Raw genomic sequence first — 22,310 nt, 5'->3', positions numbered from 1 at the left:
GTACTCGGGAGATGGAGAGAGGCGAGCAGTGGAGGAGCCTGCCCCCTGCCCCGGGCTCTGCCCATGGCCAGTCCCCGAGCAACAGTGCTGGAGGCAGGAGGCTCCGAGACCCCCGAAAGCCAGGGTACGGCAGAGCCATGCCTGAACACCTCTATCTCAGATCGGTATTTGTGAACAAGTGAAATATTTATATCAACTCAGATGCTGTTACACCCACTTATCATGCAGGAACCTGGGAATCCTCCTGGTATCAGTCACCAGCTGGCAGAGGAGTGATTCTGGTACAAGACTGGAAGACGACAAGGAATTCTCATAAGAAAAGAGATACACACCTCTACATGATGTGCTGCTGCACCACCAGCCAGCTGAGCGGAGAAGACCACTGGAATGGTGTAAAGGCCATTTCAGGAACTCACCACAAGCTGCATTCAGATAAAAAAAATCACAGGATTCGAGAAATTTTTTGTGTTATTTGACTGTTTGGTGGTTGTTGTTTTTTTGTTTGTTTGTTTGGGTTTTTTTACCAAACCATTCCTTCCACTGTTTGTATCTCACAGGCACAAATGGCTTTCTAGAACTGAAGAACCCACTGAAGGAAATCTCAAACTGTGGCAGTTGACTCTGGTTGGTGCAACACCAGACAGCATGTTTAATTGCTCCACACCTCTGCTATATATCTTTAAAAGGAGAATGATCCTTCTTTCTTTCTAAGAACAAATACAATGTTGGATGTTCATCGTGCTGAACATCCAGCACAACGGCATGAGCTTTTATTGGTGTTTCATAGAAGTACTGGTACATAAATACACTAAGGGCTCACGCATACGACCACACTGTGTCTGAAACTCTTATTAAAATCTAGGGTGGAGGGTTGAATGTATTTAAGTGCTTCACTAGTTAAGACTCTAAAAGACAAAAATAAACTTAATTTGTCATTTTATTGCTCAAAGAGCCTTGCTAAAAACACAATGTGAGTCTAGAGAAAAATATTATGGTTCAATGGAAAGAGATCCTCCAAACCATTAAAAGAAACTAAGCGGTGCTAAAAGAACCTCTTTGTTGCAAGACATTTCTCTGCTCTCCTTCTTAGGGGGTCCACTAAGAGAGTAAAATGTATGTCACTGAAAGTGCATACAATAGAAATCCCTCCGAACTACGGATGGACTTTAACATCGTATCTTTAGTGGTGAAGATCCAGAGCACTCTTGAGAATTTATAAATACTCATTCAAACCTTAACCTATTAAACCTACACAAGTGTTGCTTGCATGTGTATATTTAACTTACATAGCTTTATAATATTCAGTTTATATATGGTATAAGCAGGGGAGAGAAAAATCACCTTGTACAAGGGGAACAGAAGGTATATTATATACTCTGTGTCTAGGATTCTTTACACAGACTTGCTGGATTATATTTCCATCTCTCTTAACAAAAGTATTTGAAGAAGCTGTAAGGCTCAAACAGAACGTTAAAAGAAAGTGGGGTCAGTTATATAAGGGCTGGCATTAGTTAAGTTTTTTTCAAACCCACTTCCAAATAAAGGGACAAAGAAGAGAACATTGTGGGAATGTGTTTCTAAACCACATGATATCCTTATCAGATTGTCATGTACAAGGGAGGTTCTCACACAGGGACCCCATGCTGGTGAGCTGCCGTGAGCTGCCCCGTCACATGATGCAAGTTCTCCGCTCCTATTCAGATTACTAAAATGAGCTGAAGGAAGCTAGGTTTTCCCCTCCTCCCTCCCCCCCAAAATAAGCAAAATGCACAGTGACCACAGTCATACTAATTTGCTGCCACTGGGAAAACAATCCTGAGCAGCTGGTAATGATGAGTGAGTGTATGAAGAAGAAAATCTAGCTATTAAAATAGATACTACAAGTTTGAAACTGTCTCAGATTAATATCTGATGAGCAGACTTTAACACAAGGAAGCAAACAGAGAATCAGAGAAATCTGTCAGACAAAATAAAGAGAAAAAATTGTAAATTTATATTAAAGAGAGCAATATGTTTTTATGAACAAGTCCTACTTTGTCTTCTAAGTGTCTCTATTTCTACTGTTAATGTTGTGAACTCTGTCACTGATTTACTTTTTCATATAGTTTAGGGGAAGTGGGAAAGTCCTTTAAAATTTTTTAGTATTAAATGCAGGTTCTAAATAGTATTTGGTCATTTAAATATGTGGCCTGTTTTTAAAAGTGCTGAGGGAGCTCCTAGATGCTCAGCATATTTGGAAATGAAGCCATGAAATGTGGATTTAGGATGCTAACTTCAGGCTACTGTTTCTGACATTCTTGACTTTCGAAACACATTTTGCTCATGCAACGATGAATTAATAAAATCCCAGACCTTAGGTTATTTTTAAAAAGACAGTTTAAAATCTACAGTTTTGGATGAAAGTTCTTTACTGATCACAGTTAGGAGGAACAGCTAAGATTACTGTGACTTAAAAACTGCACAGAAGAATCATTTCCACATGATACCAGTTTGTTTATCTTGTGCCTAGAATATGGTTCTCAAAAAGGCAGCAGCAGTCGAAAGACATTACTCTTGGTTTGCCTGTCTAGAAAATCCAGTTTTGCTATCCTCCTGCTTCAGCTTTTTCTTGAGGTACAGAGAAAACAATTATTGTTACTTTAGAATAGTTTTGAGCATTTTGTGGCTTGTATTTTCGTGGTTCCATTTGGTCTGAAAGGGCTTGGATTTCAGCAAGAAGTGGCATGGGTCACAGTGCATGGGGACAGACTTCATGCACGTGAGCAAAGGTCAAAATCAATCATAGCTTTGTATTTCCAGGCCTATTACTTTTGGCAGTTTACCCTGCCAGAAGGGGCTAAAATATCTGCTTCCCAAAAGGAGTAAAAGTCAACAGGGGGCAATAATATAATCAGCTTCTCGACCACGCAGCAACAAGAAAGGAGGGAAAAGGATCTCCTCCTTGTCGTAGCCACTAAACCATCTAAATGTTAGATGCAATATTTTCAGCAAAAAGTTGAAAGATTTCACAGCACAGTGACTTGAAAAGGACAATAGGCCTATTTAGGCAATTATATTATGCAGGCTTTGTTATTAGGCAGCCCTGCTCAGTCCCAGAAAGTCTGGATAATCAAAAGTGTCCAAGTACAGGAAGGGGAAAAGTACAACCCCACCCTCCCACACAGTGGCTGCCAGGACCTCTGGATTTGAAGGGTAAAGTCTATTTACCAAAGCTCCTTGGCCATTTTATACATCAACTGATATCCTTTCCTCATGGGGTTGTGCGCGACAGCCTAGCAAAGCTCTGGAAAGCCCTCCGAAACCACAACTAATTTGGCCCCGGCCGCCCGCCCCTGTAAACTCGCTGCTCAGAGGCTGCTGCCAGCCTCCTAGGCAGAAACTACAAGGGGGAGCAGGGTGCTCCCCCCCACTTGCATGCATACCGGCACTGGCCCCCACGGCCAAATAGATCTGGAGACTCATCGCAGCTGTGCTCTGCTTTTGAGGTCTCAATAGGATGGGGCACGGCACAGCCGACCGCAGCAGACAGCAGTCCTTCTGAGCACAATGTCCCTTTCACAACCCTGCTCCCAAATCTAAATGCTGGCTGTGTAACACAGCCGTACTTCATCGGCTGCGTAAAGAGTGGTGTATAAATTAGGCCTGAGCAAAAACAGTCATTTGGGGTGTTTAGGGGAGGTGGAAGCATAATCCCCTGACCGGGGCACCTCGCTCCCTGTGCACCTCTGAGCAAAGCCCCTTAGCTCGGCCGGGCTGCAGTGCAGGAACGATGCACGCATGGTTAACGAAGGCGGCTCAGCAGTAAGTGGGGATTTAACTGGATGTGAGGATGACTAACTTCACTGTCTGAAACATTATCTCTCTCTTTCAACTCCTTAACTTCGCGGTAACCTCTCTTTGAGGCAGCGCCCAGCCAGCCTGGCTTTGTTCTGACAAGTTGCACCTTTGCTGCAGACTCATTAGGCAAGAAGGGAGTCACCCAAAGATACACTGCTTTTCCTTCAAGCTTATCCCACCCTGACTTCACTAGCGAACACCTTTCGTAATTTCTGTTTGCAGGAGTTTTTGACAGTGATGCGTGTCCATTAGAGTTCTCCTGTGCCAGCAGCTGAATCAAGCTAACCGTATCAGTCTGTGTAAAGAATAGTTGTTCTCATTTCAATTAATTTGAAAGAAAAATATCCCTGTGCAATTTTTTTTTTTTTGAATGAAGGGGATCTGAAACAAACACTTTTCATCACATATTTCAGGGCATTAAGCTACAAGTATAAAAATTTAAACAAAGACTGTATCCCTAAGCAAATCAGTCCTAGTGATTTGGCTGTAAAGTTTATAGATGAACTTTAAAGAAAATAACCTCGTTCAAACAGATCTTGCCTTCTGGGCACTAGCAAACACACCTGCAGCAATTTGATACTTGGGAATGCAGATTAAAAGTCCTTCACTTCAAAATGTTTGTTTTTAAATTCAGAAAGATGAAAGAAAATAAAGTACTGAGCTTTTTTCTGTTGAGTGCAGATGTTTCCAGTGCTTGCAGGGAACGAGAACCTGACCCAAACATTGCAATAATCCGGAATTCAGAAGGAAAATGCATGCCTTTTGGAGTCCCATCTTCAGGAACTTTCTGAACATTAATACCTGCTAGATCCTCTCCAGGCAAACACTTCCCACCAAACTGAAATAAGAACCGTGTACTCCACAAGCCTTGACATCCTATTATGTCCCGCTGGCATATCCTTAACTTTTGCCTTCATCAAATTTCTTTTTCTCCTAAACCTAACAAAATGCGGTAGGCAGTAGTCTTCTACTTGATAAAATTAGCTGAAACACTACATACTGCCAAACAAACTTACTAGTGTTTTGGGCCTGCTCATTTGTTTTTCTGCCTGTTTAATTAATGAAGACTAATGAAGACTTTTTTTAATAGGTTTTTCCAAGGTCAAATTGCCATTCCTTGCAGCTCTTCTCTCAGGGTCTGTCCCATTCCCACTTCTACAATGTTTAGTTAGCTCACACTTCACCAGAAGTTACTGGTTTTCTTTTAGTATTTGTTGTCACCGCACTACAGGAAAGATGAAAATTCTACTTTACATAAAAAAATAGAAAGTACTCATTCTTGCAATCTTAAGTCTTTTGTCCTCTTAAGAACTGTTCTTGTCTAATTTGATTGCACTGACCTGATTTTTATCTTACAAGAAAATGAGTGAGAATAGACTCATGATTAAAAGTGCAGTCGGTTCTACTCTCATTTCTGAGTCCATAGTTTTCTTTGCAAATAAATAATTCGTTTTTAAACCTACAACGATATAAACTAATATCACACAAAACATAAACACATACCAGTGCAAAACTAGGTGTTTTCTTGTGTGCTTGTAACACATCTTGTGGTATACAGTGGCTAACATTTGCGTTGCAAACCCGTAGCAGGTTTTTCCTCCCACAGAGGGGAGGCAAAAAAATACCACACAAGTTAAGGTCATGTTTGGGTTGCGCCTTACCCTCTATTTTTACTTTGCAGACCCTCATGGACTAGAAAATTTGTGATGCTGCAGGAGTACACTTGCTTAGTGAATCATAACGGGATTAACATACTGAAGATGTGCTGAAGTTGGAGACCTACAGCATTCTGCCCTAACCCCTGCAACAGCCAATTTTGCCAGCATTTTAGTTGAAGCCCTGATGCTGTCTGGGATTGTTACTGGCCTGTTCAAGAGTCTGCACAATCCGTGTATTATTCCCTCAACAACCATTTACCTTTTACTCTACAATCACGTCTCTATCAATATTTCTAAGGCCTAAAGTGATGGCTGCAGGTGTACTGCTTTTATGGCAGAGCCAAAAACTAGACCAAAAAAACCTATCTATTACAGGTCTAATAATTTACAAATTTCACTACAATTACTTTCCATTAAATCACAGAGGTCTTCATAAAACTAGAAAATCAGGAGACACTTGAGTTAGAATTAAACATTGGTGTCTTTGTATTTATAAGTACTGGAGCAACCTTTAAACCATTAAAAGCTTTCTGGACCACAAAATTTCTGGTTTTGTCATTATTGTCATGAGATGCAAGGTAAAATCTTACATGCTGTGGGAACTTCAGTATTTTATAATCCGTTTACATATATTTACCTATACACATAAAGTGCTTATGCTTTCTTCAAAATTAAAACCAAAACTTGCTCTAGAAATCAAAGAGAATTCTTCATTTGGACCCAAACTAAATTGCTCTTCCACATTTCTATACCATTAGCTTTCATAGTTCAAATTACAGCCACTGTATTATGATTCAGGTTTCTGCCTGATTTTAAATTCCCATGCAGTGAAGATTAATCCTATTGCCTACAAAGTTATGAGACTGGATTCCTGAATGCATTTTCCTGTATTTTTTATTTACTCTTGTTAATATGAGTTTCTTTGATTAGCTAAACTTTGCTGTTATCAACACTTGCCTCTTATCACAGGCCCTAGGCAAATGACATATTTACCACTCATTCCATTCTGATAAGGGTAATCCTGTGTTTAACTTGCCCAAGAACAAACACCATATATTTTGTTTTTAAGAAACCTGTTTCTAGGTATTAACAGCGTACAAAAGAATGAGCAGGACATTTTAAAACCAGAAGTTATTTAAAGAATATTTTGTGAATGCAAGCTTTTAACGACAGCATATGCCTCCTACTCCAGGAAAGTTTATTTAATTCCAAGTTTCCGCAATATCAACACTGAACTTACACTAAAGTTTAAACCATGGAAGGAGGAAAACACATTTTTAGTAAAACATCTGTTTCGGGTTTTTTGTTCCCCCTAACTGATGTTCTCCCATAGCTAGCAACATTATTTTGAAGTAAAAGCTTTGTTTCATCTCTTATTTAAAGCATTTTGAAAACAGCACGGAGAAAATAAACATCTCATGCTGAACCTCACAGTCTCATTTTAACTGTAAAGACAGCAAAACATTTTCGGTGTTGTAGGCTGGTAGTCACTAATTTTTACAATTCTGTTTTCATTACTCAGCCCACACAAACGTCATATGGTGACTGAAAACTTTTGAGCAGAGTGGAAAAAAAACCTCTATTTCACCAAATATATTTAATTTATTTTTCAATTCCCCCCTCCACTCCTTCGAGATAAACTGTATCGAAAGAAGAACTATTCTAATTCCTAGGTAACTTTTTAACATACAGCAAAATAAAAATTTCAGACAGAATTATATGGCTAATGGTGTACTGAAGTGCCCGAGAGTGTGCTAAAAACATTTTGATACATAGCCAAGTCATTTATCTAAATCACCTTCAGAGCAGTGAAGCATCCTGCAAGCTTTTATGCAGAGTATAAGGTGATACTTTTTGGCACTTTTTGTCATTTCTCAAACTTGAAACCGTGGTGTTAAAATACTGCTATTTTTTACCATCTATGTATTTCAGCAACAAATCAAGACCCTATAACATAACAATACATTTTCAGAAGGTCCTGCTACTAACTCTCCCTCCTCCGTTACCAATGCAAACGCTGCCTGAATCTCAAGGTATAGAAATAATTGATGGTTAAACTCAAAGGGTGTTCACAGTAAGTAGTTTTCTAGAAAAACAGCAACTTCTTAGAGCAACAAAGTGAAGAAGAAAGGTGGCAGCAAGGTCAGTACAAAGAAATATTGCCTTTTCTTAGGAAACTTAAAACTACTGTCTGATTTTTGGAATGGCACCTACCCACTCCAATTCCACGTCTTTGCAAGAACTATACAGAGCAGCATTTTAATTGCTTGGCTGCTCTGCTAAAATGCACTTTGAGACAACATGCATCCAGGTTATCAAACACACTACAAAATTAGATTAAAAAGGCAAAGAAAAAATACCACAGAGATGTTACGTAAATTTGTCCTTCACTGATTGGAGTTTTGCAAGTATTTGCTATATTATAATTTTATGTTTTCCTACTTGGCTCCACAACTGTTGTTAATCAATGAGAAGGGATAAACAGAAAGCAGTCCCATGCTTCTTTCCCTTTTCCTTTCTCACCAAAAGAAGAAAAAAGGCTTGCAAAACCACATTTTGCACAAAAAACTCCCCCCCACCCCTCATTACCCCCTGCTCTTAATTACAAGAATTTTAATAATTAATAAATAAATAAATAAATAAATAAAAATAATAATAAAGCAGCTTTAAAGTGGAAAAATAACAGTTGGGACCTACATTGAGCACTGTGCCGATGTTGCCACTCTGTTTGTGCCAATCCACTGAAGCATGCTTTGAGAGCCTTCTCCTGGAGCATGCAGGAAGACGGACTCGCAGTGTAGAAATCCAGCATCTGAGCAGGGCTCACTGCTAGAACATCCATACAGTCAAACATGATTCCCCCCTGCACAGAATGCCTGCAAAAGTGCTTTCCTCTAGGTGTGGAGGAAAATGGCACATAAAAGTACACCCAACTCCATCAAACTCTGCCCCTTTTTTTGGCACGTAGGCTGTTGGTCTTTTTCCCAGACCAGAATCATGAATTATGACAGACAACACAGCTAAAAGCCTGTAATTGATCCAAATGATCATTTACCATTTTCCAGGCTGCCCAGCCAATCCAGCAAGATGGGGGGAAGCGAGCTGCATTCCAAGTTTTAGCTCCCATCAATTGCCCCCGAAATGTCTTTAGAGTCAGCCCCGCTGCCCGGGCGCCGGCTGGGTGCGTGCCGCGTCCCGCGCCGCGCCGATCGCCCGCCTCCCCGGGAAAAAACAGCTCCGGTAGGGCCTCGGGATCCCCCTCGGCCGGGAATAGATGCTTCTGCCTCTGAACAGCTCACTTCCTACTACTTGTGTCACAGGGAATGAAAGATTGAATTGCCTAATATATGCGAGTGAACTTTCCGTGAACCCTTCCCAGGCTGCTAACCTTCAAATGACCCAAGCGGTCTGACATCACCAGCTCCCAGGATTCTCACACGCCTTCACACTCCCAGCAGCCCTGCAAAAAAGCAGGCGGGCGGGCGGGCGGGCGAGCGGGCGGCGGCGGCGAGCACCGGCCCTGCCCGAGTCGCCCCGCTGCCGCCGAGCGGGCGGCAATGGCGGGTGGGGACGGGGAGGCCAACTTGCAAACCCACCCGAAATAGCGAAGTTACAAAGAAACAATGAGGACCAAGGCATGGGGGCTGGGAACTGAGGCAGTGTTTTCGGTGGCGGTAGAGAACAGAGCATTTTGGAATTGCAGTTCAGTTCGCTAAAACTTCTGCGCCCCCCCCCCCCCCCCCCCCCCCATTCCTTTCCTCCCCAGAGGCCATGAGCGAGGCGCAGGCGTCTGCCGCCGTCCCGGAGCTAAGGGCAACAGGCTTTGCCCCAACTTCTGGGGTGGCGGGACAGGGTTTGGAGCAGCCTCATCGCAGCACAGTCCCTGCGCCCACCAGCAGGGACCCCTCCTTCAATGCCACCAGCAGAGAAGATGGCCGGTGCCAGCCCCACTCCCCGGGGGGGACCTCACAAGCCCGCCCCTCCTGAGGTGGGGGGAGGCTGGTGCCATCTCTCCTCACCATCCCTCACCCTGGCTCCTAAATCGCCCAGCACTCTCAGGCCTCCCCGCCAGGGTTGCCCAGGAGGGGCTGTCCCCACCGCTCAGCCCAGGGCAGGAGCAGCCACACAACCCCTCTTCTCCTCAGCCCCGCCGCCGCCAGCTCCTGCCTGTCTCTGATTAGCACAGAGGGGCTGGGGCCGCCTGCCTGGCCCTGGAGGGGCTGTATCAGCTTTCAGAGGGCTAATGAGCCCCAGGCCCCCCAGGAGGGGAGAAAGGCCACAGGCAGGTCCCTGGGGAATGGGACACACCACAGGGTGCCAGGAGGGGAGACCACGGCTGCATCCCCCCCCCGCCCCGGGACGGGGGCAGCCCCGGCCACCCCCTTGCAGCCATTTTGAAGACACAGGGCTGCTCCCGCCAAAACACCCCGCTAAGGTCTCCGCGGCAACCGCGCTGCCCACAGCCCTCCCTCCTGGCGGGAGTAGGTGTCGCCGCCTTCACAGGGCTGTGGCTGGCGTGCCACAGCCAGCACTGTGCTGGCCCACCACCTGCATTAAGCCAGCAGGGAGCCCTGTGCTTTCAAGGTAGATAACCACCTTCTGCAAAAACTTGCTTACAGAGAAAGACTCCATGGAGGCCTTCGCCAGTCCATGTTCCTAGGGTCACTTTAGATATGAAAAACAACAGCCTGGAAACAGCCTCTGCCCCACTGGAAAGCACATGAGCTCAACCACCAAGTGCACGCTTTCATTTTAAGCAAATAAGCCAAGCCTCCTCAGCCCCGGCGGACTGAGCACCAGCTCTGAGTGAGGTTTCCTGGGGCAATGAGAAGCCTCGCTTCCCACCTCAAAGCTAGCTCAGGTTCAGAAACTGGAAAATGAAACCCTCGATTACTACCCGTTTCTTGAAAAGCCTAAGACAGGAGGTGGGTAGAGCAAGGGACGGATGTTGTGTGCAGACATGGCACACAACTGGTGACTGTAAAGAAACGCTGGGCAGAGACTCAGTCTGGGAGCTGCACAAGCCACTTTAATGGATCCCATGTCCCCTCTCCACAAAAAGTCCTTTGATGAACCGAAAGCCCTCTGACAATGCCTGCAGATTGTATAACAAAACTTTTCACACAGGTTCAAAAACTAACAACCCCCCCCCCCCCCCCAACAAAACAAAACCAACCCCCTCCCCCCAGCACACACACTTGTTCCCTGAAACTGATATACCCATGTTGAAAACCAGCAGCCAGCAAAAAGTCCTGCTGCAATCTGGAAACAAATCCGCTTGAAGAGATAAAAACAAAAGCTTTTCTTAGGCCTCCTTCCCCTCCGGTGGGAGAGCTTTGGCTGTCCCTGCAGCAGGCAGTCTCTCCCTCCCATTTTCCTTCCAGGCAGAAGAGTTACAAATGCTGGAGTCTAACAACGTCTTTTTAAGGACTTTTTAAGGTCTTTCTCAGTCCATTGGGGTGTCCTCCCCCAGCCTGTACTCCTCAGCTGAAGAAGCCCCTGACACTAATCCAAAAATTATGCATAGCGCTCATTTATTGAAAAAGCCATCCTTCAGGGAAGGTTTGTTTACACCATTTCAGCACAGCAAGTAGCATTTGTGGTATTAAAAAGACAAGTAGCTAAATTTTTGTTAACATCTCAGCTGGCTGTGTTGCTACAATTTTGTTTTGAGTAGCAAAGCTAAACTAAAAAGAGTATTTTCTAACCAGATGACACAGGATGCACAAGAAATTTGGAATATGTAATGTATCACCACAAAAATAACTGGAAAGAATGACACAAAACACAGTATGTTTTGTCAGTCTCCAATTTAGGGAGAAAACAGCATTTTGTGTGGACCATGGCTCTTGGAACAGTTTAAGCTTATGCCAAGAAAAACATATTGCCCATGTGAGTTAAAATAAACAAAATCAGACAAACAGAAATACAGTTATATTTATTCTATTAGCAGTCTTATAATACCATATTTAAAAATAAAACCTGCCCGTTGTACCTTAAAATCTAGACTGGGCACTTCTGAAAGTAAGTGTCAGTAAGTAAGTCACACTTAACTACATATGAATTTAAAAAGATTACTTTTTCTCACTGTATCTAAATGAGCCAGGTAGCTCATCATGTTTTATTATGAATAATAATTGTGCTAATGCTTATACTTATTCCTAAAATCACATGTAATTAACGAAGTCTTCTAATAGCCTAATGGTTTGCTTGCATACTATTTCTACAGTACAGTAATTTATGTATCTCATATTTCACTCTGAAATAACATACTTGTTTTTCTTAAGAAGAGTATCAGGAAAAGCTACATTCTTAAAATGGGGTGTATTTTCTAATCTAGATCGCGACTAACCTTAATCACTGTGATAACTAATAGCCCTCTAATTCAAATGTAATGAAACTTTAAGTATTGCCACGTATTTTAAATGCCTACACAGCTCCCATAAAGGTGCGAGTAGGCAACAACTCTCCAGTATCTTCCCCTTTATCCGTGCAAAGAAACTGATTTCACATCACCGCTTTGATCTGTTTTCTCTCAGACTGTGATGGCAGAAACTTTACAATAAACATATTCTTAGCCACAAGTGAAATAAAAACCAAAAGTTCAAGTCAGAAATCTATTTCCTTTGGTGTTACTGTATATTTGTCAGTGTGACATAGCACATTTGAAACCCATAATCATAAAACAAAAATTTACAGCCAAGGTTTAGGGTCTACATCTGTTTCTCTGGTTTTTGTACTGCAATTACCCACTGGACAATTCAGAAAAGCAGCACTATGAATCATGTACTGCACACATGTTTGCGCTGGTCACTTTTTCGTTAGTACAAGAGGCTCAGGGTGCCGTAATATGCTTCACCAACAGAAAGAGAGCATTAACTAGAATCAGGATGAGTGCACTGGGCTCTCCAATAAAAATTACTTTACTAGAAGCAACAGAGTACTCCTGGAATATTACAGGCATATTTATAGGATGGAAAAATTAAGAAGTACATGCAAAAATTCTCCCAAAGTACCTCAGGGGAAGCAGACTGGGTTTTTTTCATGCATGCATTTTAGTATTAATCAAATGTAGCACTCTCTTGAAACAGTTTTGACAGCAGAGTAAATGGTTACTAGTGAATGATGTGTGTGTTTAAGCAGTGAAAGCAGAGACAAAGTGATGTTTTCTTCTACTCCCTAGGCAAGAGCTGACACCAAGCTTGCTGCCTCAGCTTTGATACTCACAGATTCCTTTGTGTCAGTTGCTGGGAGAATCACTGGCAGTTCACTAAGCCTGCCTCACACACAGGGGCTTTGATTTTTACCTCTTCATTGAGAATAGATGTTAATACGAAACAGTACTTGTCTGCCCTGGAGGGTCCCCCCACCCCCCCAGCCCACCCCCCCGGTGATACAGGGTTTCAAATCTGAAAGCCTGAATCCCCCTTCACTACGTGTATTTTTCAGTGTTGAAGGATGTTTTCCTCATGTCTCAAGCACATGAATGATGTCAAAAGATTATGAGGAAGAAAATCACTGGGTCACAAGAGAACAGCTGAATATTTAAAACTCCAAGGTAGTCCTGAGGAAATAGGTACCAACCCTGAGCAAGAATTGCCCTGAAGAAAATAAAACAGTAAAATTGCTGGCATAAAATGGCATAAACGACACGGAAAAGCATGAAGTACAGTGAAATTAAGTGAAAAAGGGGGTATCTTCTGACTGCTATATGCTACTATGCACAGCTTGCAATGACTGAAACAGGAATTTGCACGTAACAGGAAGAATTACTTCAGGCCTGAAATATATCACAGCAACTGGCAAAAGGCTATTCAGTGCAGAGCAGTATTTTATTTTAGATGGGAAAAGCAGAGTTAGTCAGCTCCAGACACAGAACTCGGGCATGCAACCAGTCTGCAAGTCACTTAATGATAAAGGCTTTTTGTCTGTTTTAATCAGTGGATATGTATTTGTGAAGATGCCTTTAAAGCTGATTCCTTAACTTAAAGGCTACACAAATAATTCATCTCCACAAACCTGAGCACACAACCACGTTTCTTAGAATCCATACTGTGCTGTACACTCCTCTGGCCTAGAGGCAGGGGAAGAGAACTGCCCTATATGATAAAACTGGAAGTATATCTAGTTCAGCAATCCATTTCCAAGAGTGACCACTACTAGACCTTTCTAAGGAAAATATAGGAATCTCCAGTGATTGGCAAAGTATAACTCACCCATAGGTCCTCTAATAGCCTGTTCTCTAACAGGAAATCACTTAAGCATTAAAGCATGAGATTTAATATCCTTTCCAAATTTGTTTTTGGTAATAACCCTGATATTCTAGATATTCATATATAGCCAATGTCTTTTTGGATTGTGATAAATTTGTAGCTCCATGACACAGGAGGAGGTAGTATATTATTGGGCTTTGAGACAAAGGAGGAAAAATATTTTTTTAAAAACACTGTAAAACTCATCCACGTTGCAAATAAAGGAGAGCACAGACCAAACTGCACTTCTCTGAGGCCCCAAAGGCTGACTGCTGTAGGCTCCAGAAAGGTTGGCAAGGAGGCAATGACATCATGTGCCTAAGGAGGGGATGACATGTATTTTGAAGGATATAAAAAGAAAAAACATTATTACATTAAAATCTGGCTACATACTGAACTACACTTGCTATTTAGGAGGATCCTGCAGTGCAAACACCACTACTAAATGGTTGTCAGAAAACAGCATTGGGGGGGGGGGGGGGGGGCAGAGTTTGTTTCATTTTGTTTTCCTTTTAAATGACCAGAGACTGCTGTTTCAAGGTTTAGCCAAGAAAGAGATTTTTACTGCTAGCCTATAAATCCCTCAAACATAGAGTTATAATGGAAATGCTGAGGTAACTGGAGTGCCACACATGGTACTGACACATTGCATTATATAATCCAGGGAGAATGAAAGCTGGGAGATCTATAAAATGTAAGTAGAAGCAAGATGTAAGAAAGAGCAGAAGAGCAAGTAGAAATATTGAATATTAAACTGCAGAGAATACTACTACTAACAATAAAGTCTCCTATATGCTGAATACGCTCATGGTTGGCTGAAGGAGAAAGAGCATGCAGCTCCATTAAAAACAAAATAGAGACTCCAAAAGGCGATTCGAGTAACTGTTTCGTTTCTGCCTTTTTTTTAGGGAGGGGAAAGAAAGTTACCTAACCAAAAGGGTAGTATTTCTTGATGTTCTGATATCCTGCAAGGTGTCTCACAACGTGTAAATAACTAACACTAGAAAATGCAAAATCAATGGAGTTCCAAACATAGACAGCTTACCACCCTAGTTGTAATCAGAATCTAAACTGGGGCAACAGTATTTCTAGAGGTTCTAACGGCAGCTTAAACTGTTGGTGAAGTTTGCTCTAGCGGCTTTCCAACAAGCGACCAAAGTTACCAAGGAGTTACTGGAACTACAGCTCAGTGCAGACATATATCCTAACAAAGACCAAACCTTACTTAAGCCTCATTTAACTTAAGACAGACTTAAGCAGCATTTAAGGCTGCTGCTTGGAAAACCCATATAGAGGGATCCCAGAGGCCAGGAACAGCTGAAACACACTTGCTCAGAGCTCTGGACACAAAGCCTGATGCAGATCGGATTGGATCACGCCATTAGTATAAATGGCCACAGATCCACAGTTTGACACATGTTATTCATGATAATCCATTTCCCACTTAGCTAGTTCCCAAACCTACATCAAACACTGAAAGAACAGTCCAATGTTGTATCTATGGGCATCTTAAAAAGCAAAACGAAGGAGTGACTGGAAAATGTGCTGGTATGGCTACTCGGCTAGCAAAGGTAATGACAGCAATGACAATGTGGTGACACCACCTGAAATCTGCTGGTCATGATGGTCATTATGCTAACCCGTCTACTCCACCTGTTGCCCTAAAGCACTGTAAAATTACACCTTTGTTTTATCGTGCAGATGTAGTTTCTATTTGGGTACAGTCTGGGGAACAGCCTGTGTGTTTTTTTGCTGTAAATGAGGTAGGATTACCCAGGAACTGAGGTACATATTTGGCAAACTGGTGTCCCTTTTTTTTTTTGTGGAGTATGTGCCATCGATACTGTGTGAATTAACCGAGGGCACATGTCCTTCCAGGAACATTGTTATCACTGTTAACTGTACTGACATAGCCTGAAAAGTAAACTTGGCTAACAGGGTCAGTTTTACAAGCATACAGGTTACCATAGTATAACTAACCATTGCTGAGTGGGTAAGGGATTCTGTACATCCCTTTTATGCTACAATAGCTATCCACAATTGGGCTGTTGCAGCTACAACTCTTTCAAAAAGGAAAGATCACCTTCTTCCCTAAGCTGTTACGCCAATGTAACAGGAAAAGGTAAACAAGACCTCACCAAAAATCAGGCTGGGCTGGACTTCACTTGCATTCAGGACAAGCAGTGGCAGCATGAATGATGTCCAGTCTAAAACGCTTGCAAGATGTTTCCTGGTTTTCAAACTCTACTAGAACACACCTATCAAATTGTTCTTTGGTGCATTCCTCAAATTCTACTTGACTTCTGCAATTTAAGTACACAAAGAAAAATCTGCCTGGCTTCAAGCTGCTTCATTAAGGTAGTCCCATATGAGTACACAGATCTGCAAATTCCCATACCCTTGGTGTACAAGATTTCCATTACTGGGCCATAGAAGAGACTGAATGTCCAGGCATATTATGGTCATGCTCAGGGAATCATGACTGACACACATGCTTTAATCAAAGAGCACTTACAGAGCTGGGGTGCAGTTAAGAGACTGTGATGGCCGACAGCATGTTGTCCTAGCCATTATGCAGGATGATTTTTTTGCCCTTAAGGGACCTTTGTGCCACATGTAGTGAAGGATGCACAAAGTGGTCTCTAAGCATGCAATGCAGCATAACAGGCTTGACAGGTCTATAAAACTATCAAATTTGTTCTGCATAAACCAAACTAAAAGTCTTCATTTCGGTGTCTTGAGCCTTCTACCAAAAATTTTGCATAGACCTTGCCATCACACTAAAAAAAAAAAATTCCTTTTCATCGATACACAGTTTTGGGCAAACATCTTCAAGAACAGTTTTCTCATTCATGGGACACAGATCTTCCATGTATTCTGATGAGGCTACCAGAAGTACAGACTTTACCCATCTTTATATGGATATGTACAAAGAAGAATGTGTGGGAGAAAACTCTTTCCTTTGCAGAAAGGCTCCGAGATCTTACCCTTGCTGCATCCATCCATTCTGTCTTTGGCATGAAATATCCCAAAGGATATGCCAGAAGACAGAGCCCAACTTCTTCAAGGAATTCTTGAGATTGATGGGTGGGGGAAGTAAGCCTCAACCCATAGGAGGTTTAGTAACAAGAATGAGGCATTTGCACATTCCCAACTCTAAGAAATGTGTTGGAATTCTCCTCAAAAAGTACAGCATCATGTTATCTACAACCAGTTCCTAAATGACTAAACTAAATGAAAGGTTAGAGAACACATGTTATTTAAAGACCTTTAAAAGTTAGAGGTCCACCTGCTGGATTCCTAAATTTCTCTGAAGCTTTTTTTTTTAATCGACTTACTGAGCGTACAGGCACACACCACTGATACTCAAGCCTATTCTGCTAGACGAACAATGCAGGAACGTTATGTCACTCAGAGGCAGGACTGCACAAGCACGTAAGAAAGGCTAAGAGTTTTGCTAACACAAATTACCAGGCAGAACCTCACTGGAAAAAATGAGGCAAAAAGATATGAGTGAAGTGTAAAACTTACTGAGAATTGAACCACATGTTGACAAATACCACTCCACTCTCTTGCTTCCTATCAGAACCCAACAGCCGAAGCAGAGATGCCTAAGTAGTGTTTTTACAGGACAAGCTTAGTCTCTCCCTCATCTTATCAGTAGCCTTCAAAGGGACTGTGGGTGGATGTTCTCCGGGAAAAAAGAAAAAAAGACAACAAAAACCCCCCTCAGAAGTGCCACCTCTTCCATACAAATATATTGACGCAACCACAGAGGCTCTGCTTGAGCTCTGAGACTTTGAGAAAACACACCTGGTTCTTCTAAAGGAGAAATTAAAGAATTCATGCATCAGTCCTCAAGCCTTGAGTGGCCTTAGAGAAGAGGAATAGCTAAAGAGAGAGTCTAATCGAGACGCAGGGAAAATCAATACTGGCTTCTTGAAATACCTTAGGCAGGAAGGAACAGCTTAAGGTTGAGACATTAGCCACTCTTTCTGCACAAGCAAATGCACTGAAGGCTGCGTGCACAGGTGAGAACAGAAAGGCAGGAGGCTTTCTGGAGGACTGAAAGTGAACCAAGGCATGTGCTACCCTGAAGTTCTTTGGGAAATCTCATATTTTAAAAGTTTCCTAGTTTTGGTGCATGAGATCCTTCTACATGCTACTCAGAGTTGTCCAAAGTAACATTTTCAGGGATAAATGCACACCATTGTACTGTTACGTTCCGACTTTGGTGTGAAATACAATTATTTAAGACTCGGCAGGAGAGTAGGAAAGGAGCAGGAGTGTAATTCCAGTTCAGAAAAACTCCAATAAGTGACAACACATAAGAAATACAAGATAGATGCATTGTATTGTGGCGCTGAGTCCCATTGGCTGCAAACCCTGACTCTCCCAGCAGGACTCAGTTACATAGCAACTCCTGCGGGCAGATTAACCCTTTCCCAGTTAACTATCTGGCATGATTTAAGAGACCTTTTCCTCCTCCTGCTTCAGAATAATTTCATAGGTTTACAAAAATTGTTTGGAAAAAATGAGTCAAGTGCTACTAAGGTAAAAGCAAAGCTATTTGACTCACCACGGGATACTGACGGTACAATGAACGGAGAATGCAGGGAATTCGGGTCAGTCTAAGCTATATTTTATATCATCAGGTGTTGTGACATATACAAAACATACAATGTATTTTTCATAAAATGGTTCATGCTTAGTCTGTGGGGATCCTATCTGGACCGCATTTATGATGTATCAATGGTCTCTTTCACCCAAATTCTGTCCACCCATTGACTTCTGTCTAGATGATTACTGAAGCATTAAAAAGCCCTCAGCTGGCAGAGGTAGTACTTAATTAATCTATAAGAGAATTTTTTCACCATCAGTGAATGTGTTGCTTTCATCCAGAATTGTACAGCCGCCTACTGTAAACTCTTAAAAAACTCCTGCAAGTCTTATGATACTAGCTGGTGTTTTTCCTAATAACCCCTTCTAATTAATGGCATCAAATAATTACATGAGAATCTCAATGTATTTCATCACAGCCATTTCCCTATTTTGTTTTTAGAATTGCATTACATTTATGTGTATATACATTAAATATAAGCATCGATATTACATACAGTTAGAATAATATTATTCCTGTTTTCTTGGTTATCAAGAATAATGAAGTTTGAATCTAAAAATGTCAACATCTAGGACAAAGACTCCTAAAGCTCTCTTTTTAAAATGTTACAATTCAGCCCCGCTGGTTTCCCCCCTTGTCAGAGAGCAAGACAGACCATAGGGACCAGGAAGGGCACACGTCCTCCCTTGGAGTGCACCTCGTGCGGTCACACTTCACTGCTGTGAGCCACAGCTGCATACTATTAGGAAAAAGGAGCTACTACGTTTCCAGTGGAGAAAATAAAGAGATCAGAGTGATGTGATATACACTTCTTTCTGACCATCTTCTGGTCATAGTAAGCGAGAACCATCTACCTCATTTCTTCTTTTTGTTCTTTTTACACACAGAACTGGACTTACGGTACCACAGGCACTAATCAAGGCTAGGAAAGGGCAGGCACCACTGACACTGTCCCACCTCGGACAAGTAGAGTAAGACTATACCTTTCCTGTCCTCAGTAAGACTCAGAGACACTCTTAGCTGAGGGTTCAAAGGAGAAAAACCTTGAACCAAGTCTTCTGCTCCTCTTGCCTCACCCACCATTCTCACACATGGACACAGCCAGTCCTGTAATGCAGCCCTCCCACCAACATCTCTTCATGAAGGAGATTCACTACTCAGTAGCAGCTCCTGAGCCCCCCATTTAGGCCGGGAGTAGTCAGAAGAAACAAGAATTAATTTGCTCAAACAACACCGAGAATTGTTTCAAAGTTTCTTTCTTTCTTGATTGCTTTAGAAAAATAGGTAACCTCTGTATGTTACTAAAAGGAATACCTATGTGTTTAAGATATGCCTTGCTTTTCTAAACTTTTCACACTCTAAAAGTTCATCTGTATTTTCTTTGTGTGGTTCTCAAAACCACTTATAAATCCAGATGGGATAGAAAGATACCATTGTAAAACGTATTTATTATTTAATTTGGCTTCCGGCATGGTATCTTGAAAGCTCCTCTTGAATAACTTAGCTGCTGACTTTATAAAACTAAGAGTATCAAGATAGTGGATGGGAGATTAGTCCAAAGAGAGGTACTTCAGAAATATTTTGTGGTCCAAAAATTAAGTAGCAAAAATGAATTTCATTTCTTACTGTGGATTTTTACAAAAGGTTCATATTTTGCTATTATTCATCTAAAACTATCACTGATGCCATTGGAAACGTAGCCTCTGAAAGGGTAAAACCTGAAGGACTAGGTTCAATATCCTTATGCTCTGTTGAAAGTACCTTTTCATATTAATGCCAACACACACCTATCAAATATTTGTGTTCTTCATTAAACTAATGCCTTCCTGCATAATGAACAAGATGGTACAAAATGTAGGTGTATTCCCATGTCCTGCTAAGGTAGGTGATATCAAAATAAATTTTCAACCATATCATTAAATCAATCTCCAGTATTACTGCATCAGTACTATAACCATAATTAACTAGCTGCAGGTCAAATTTCTAATAAATCTTTAGAAATTAAATGTATAATTTGTCAAAACCATATGCCTTCATAAATTGATTATTCAGAATTTAGAAGCTTTTTAATTAGGAAGAAATTTATGCAATACCATGCGTAATAATTACGAATCAGCTCTTCTGTGATATTTTTGTACATCAGCAAAAATTAAAACATTGGAAAACATTACCAGGTCATTGCAGTATTTCAATGTCAAAAGAAACACATAGTTTAAATGTAGAGGTTAAAGATATTTTCCCGTATCTTTTACATCTTATATAGCTTTATGATCTCAGGACTGGAATCATTAACCAAATACAAAATCAATGAGAAAAAGATCTAATCTGACCATTTTCAAGTGCAGAGTCACTAAAAATGATTTATGCCACTGTAAAACTTTTCTACCATGGTTCGACAGTTTTACTAAACAGCATATATTCTAAGTCAAACTTCCATTCTATGCTACACTAAACAGTATTTTCTTCTCTCGCCTCTTTCAGCTAAAATTCTGTAAGCCTTTAGCATTTTAAAAATGGCGCCTTTGTAACAAGCATCAGGATGAGGGATACGGCCCTGGCTGCGAAATGGAAAACTGGAGAAAAAGAAAGTTAAGTGATATTCATTCACAGCACACAAGAAGCAAAAATTGTACCCCAGCCCCCCTGCACTCCCTTCCCTTGCTTTCACCATGGGCCTGTTCAGACTCTGCACCCCCACAAGGGCTCTGGGTACTTCTATCAACATTTCATAGGAGAAGATTTTTTTTGACAGAGAACACAAAAGCTGCTTTGTTGGAAGTCTGGACACTTTTTTTCTACCTAATAAAAACATGAATAGAAGTGGGACCTCAGCAAGCATATGGCAGAAAGTCTGGACTAACTGAAAAAAGGGGCCTAGAAGAGTTTGTGCTCTTGTCATTCCCCAACGTGTTTACTGCTGAATGTATATGGTGTAAATAAGGAGTATGCAGAGTGGGCCATAATGGAACATTGTTTATGTGCACATCCTGGCAAATGCATATACAGCACGGAGACTATTTCCAAGCAGAACATAAACACAAAGGGGGAGTGATGACAAACAAGTATTCCAAGGCAAGAAAAATGTTATTCCATATACAAACCAAACAAACTAAAGTGGTTTCTCCCCTGCTAGGATCCAACTGGCAGCTCTCAGCTGCACACACTATGTAGCTGTTAAAGAAATGAGAGACGTTCCAGGCTTACTGGTTGGCTTTCTTTTTCTTAAGCGACCTTATTATGCTCCCAATATTAAAAAGAAAAACACAGTTAAGATTTTATTTTACTCTCTTGCAAAAACACAACAAAACAAAACCGCCCTTTCTTTCAGCCTGAATAAGAGCTGGGGAGATAGAGTTGATGCCAAGAAAACACCGTAAGGAATTAAGCCACAGCTTTCCTATTCTGAGTTCCCACTGAAAGACACAGAGATGGTTCTTTCTTTCGAAGGCCTCTCCCACAAACCTATTACATGGCTTTATCAAGTGCCACCAGTATGACAATAACTTAGAGGTTTTGTGCTCCTGGCAGATTTTTTTTTCCTTTTAATCATTACTCATAAAAAGGAGGAGGGTTTAGAAAACCCAAGTTCCTGCAATTTCAGGATAGCAAACCAGCAGATGAACTTTTTTCGTGTGTACTGAGTTCTGGAGAATAGAATATCGTGCTTTGACTGCTGCTATGTAAATAAATGGGTGCAATTTTATTCCTTTAAAACTAACTTCAAACACATACTCAACTAAAGGAGGAAGAAAAGATGACAAGTAGGAAAACAAACAGTAGAGTAACATCAAGAACCATAGAAAGTCAACTGATAAAGCAGAGCTTTTTGCGTAATTAATAGGCCTCTTTAGGCTATTAGACACTGGAAGCAAGAGGCTTTAGTAAAAGAATATATGAGCTCCAGAACAAAAATACTTTGTGACGTCCTTCACAGAAATGCAG

General features: G+C 41.5%; 1 protein-coding gene across 6 annotated transcripts in view; it reads right to left on the bottom strand.

Annotated features, from left to right (window-relative positions):
* The window catches only part of RARB (retinoic acid receptor beta), a 334,164-nt gene that overhangs the window by 85,969 nt on the left and 225,885 nt on the right, over nucleotides 1-22,310 (bottom strand). The window contains exon 1 of one of the 6 annotated variants that reach the window (XM_005234679.4): nucleotides 8,193-8,860. The exons of 4 other annotated variants lie outside the window; for them this stretch is intronic. In XM_005234679.4, coding sequence (XP_005234736.1) covers nucleotides 8,193-8,349 — 157 coding nt within the window. In that variant the 5' untranslated portion in view covers nucleotides 8,350-8,860. Of the gene's footprint in view, nucleotides 1-8,192; nucleotides 8,861-22,310 lie in introns of those variants that run through there. One more of the 6 variants, XM_027782747.2, reaches the window with a different exon arrangement.

This window comes from Falco peregrinus, chromosome 5 (genome assembly GCF_023634155.1).
Source record: "Falco peregrinus isolate bFalPer1 chromosome 5, bFalPer1.pri, whole genome shotgun sequence".
Taxonomy (NCBI): Eukaryota; Metazoa; Chordata; class Aves; order Falconiformes; family Falconidae; genus Falco; species Falco peregrinus.
Note: the sequence above shows the minus strand (reverse complement) of the source record. Positions and strands in the feature narration are given on the sequence as shown.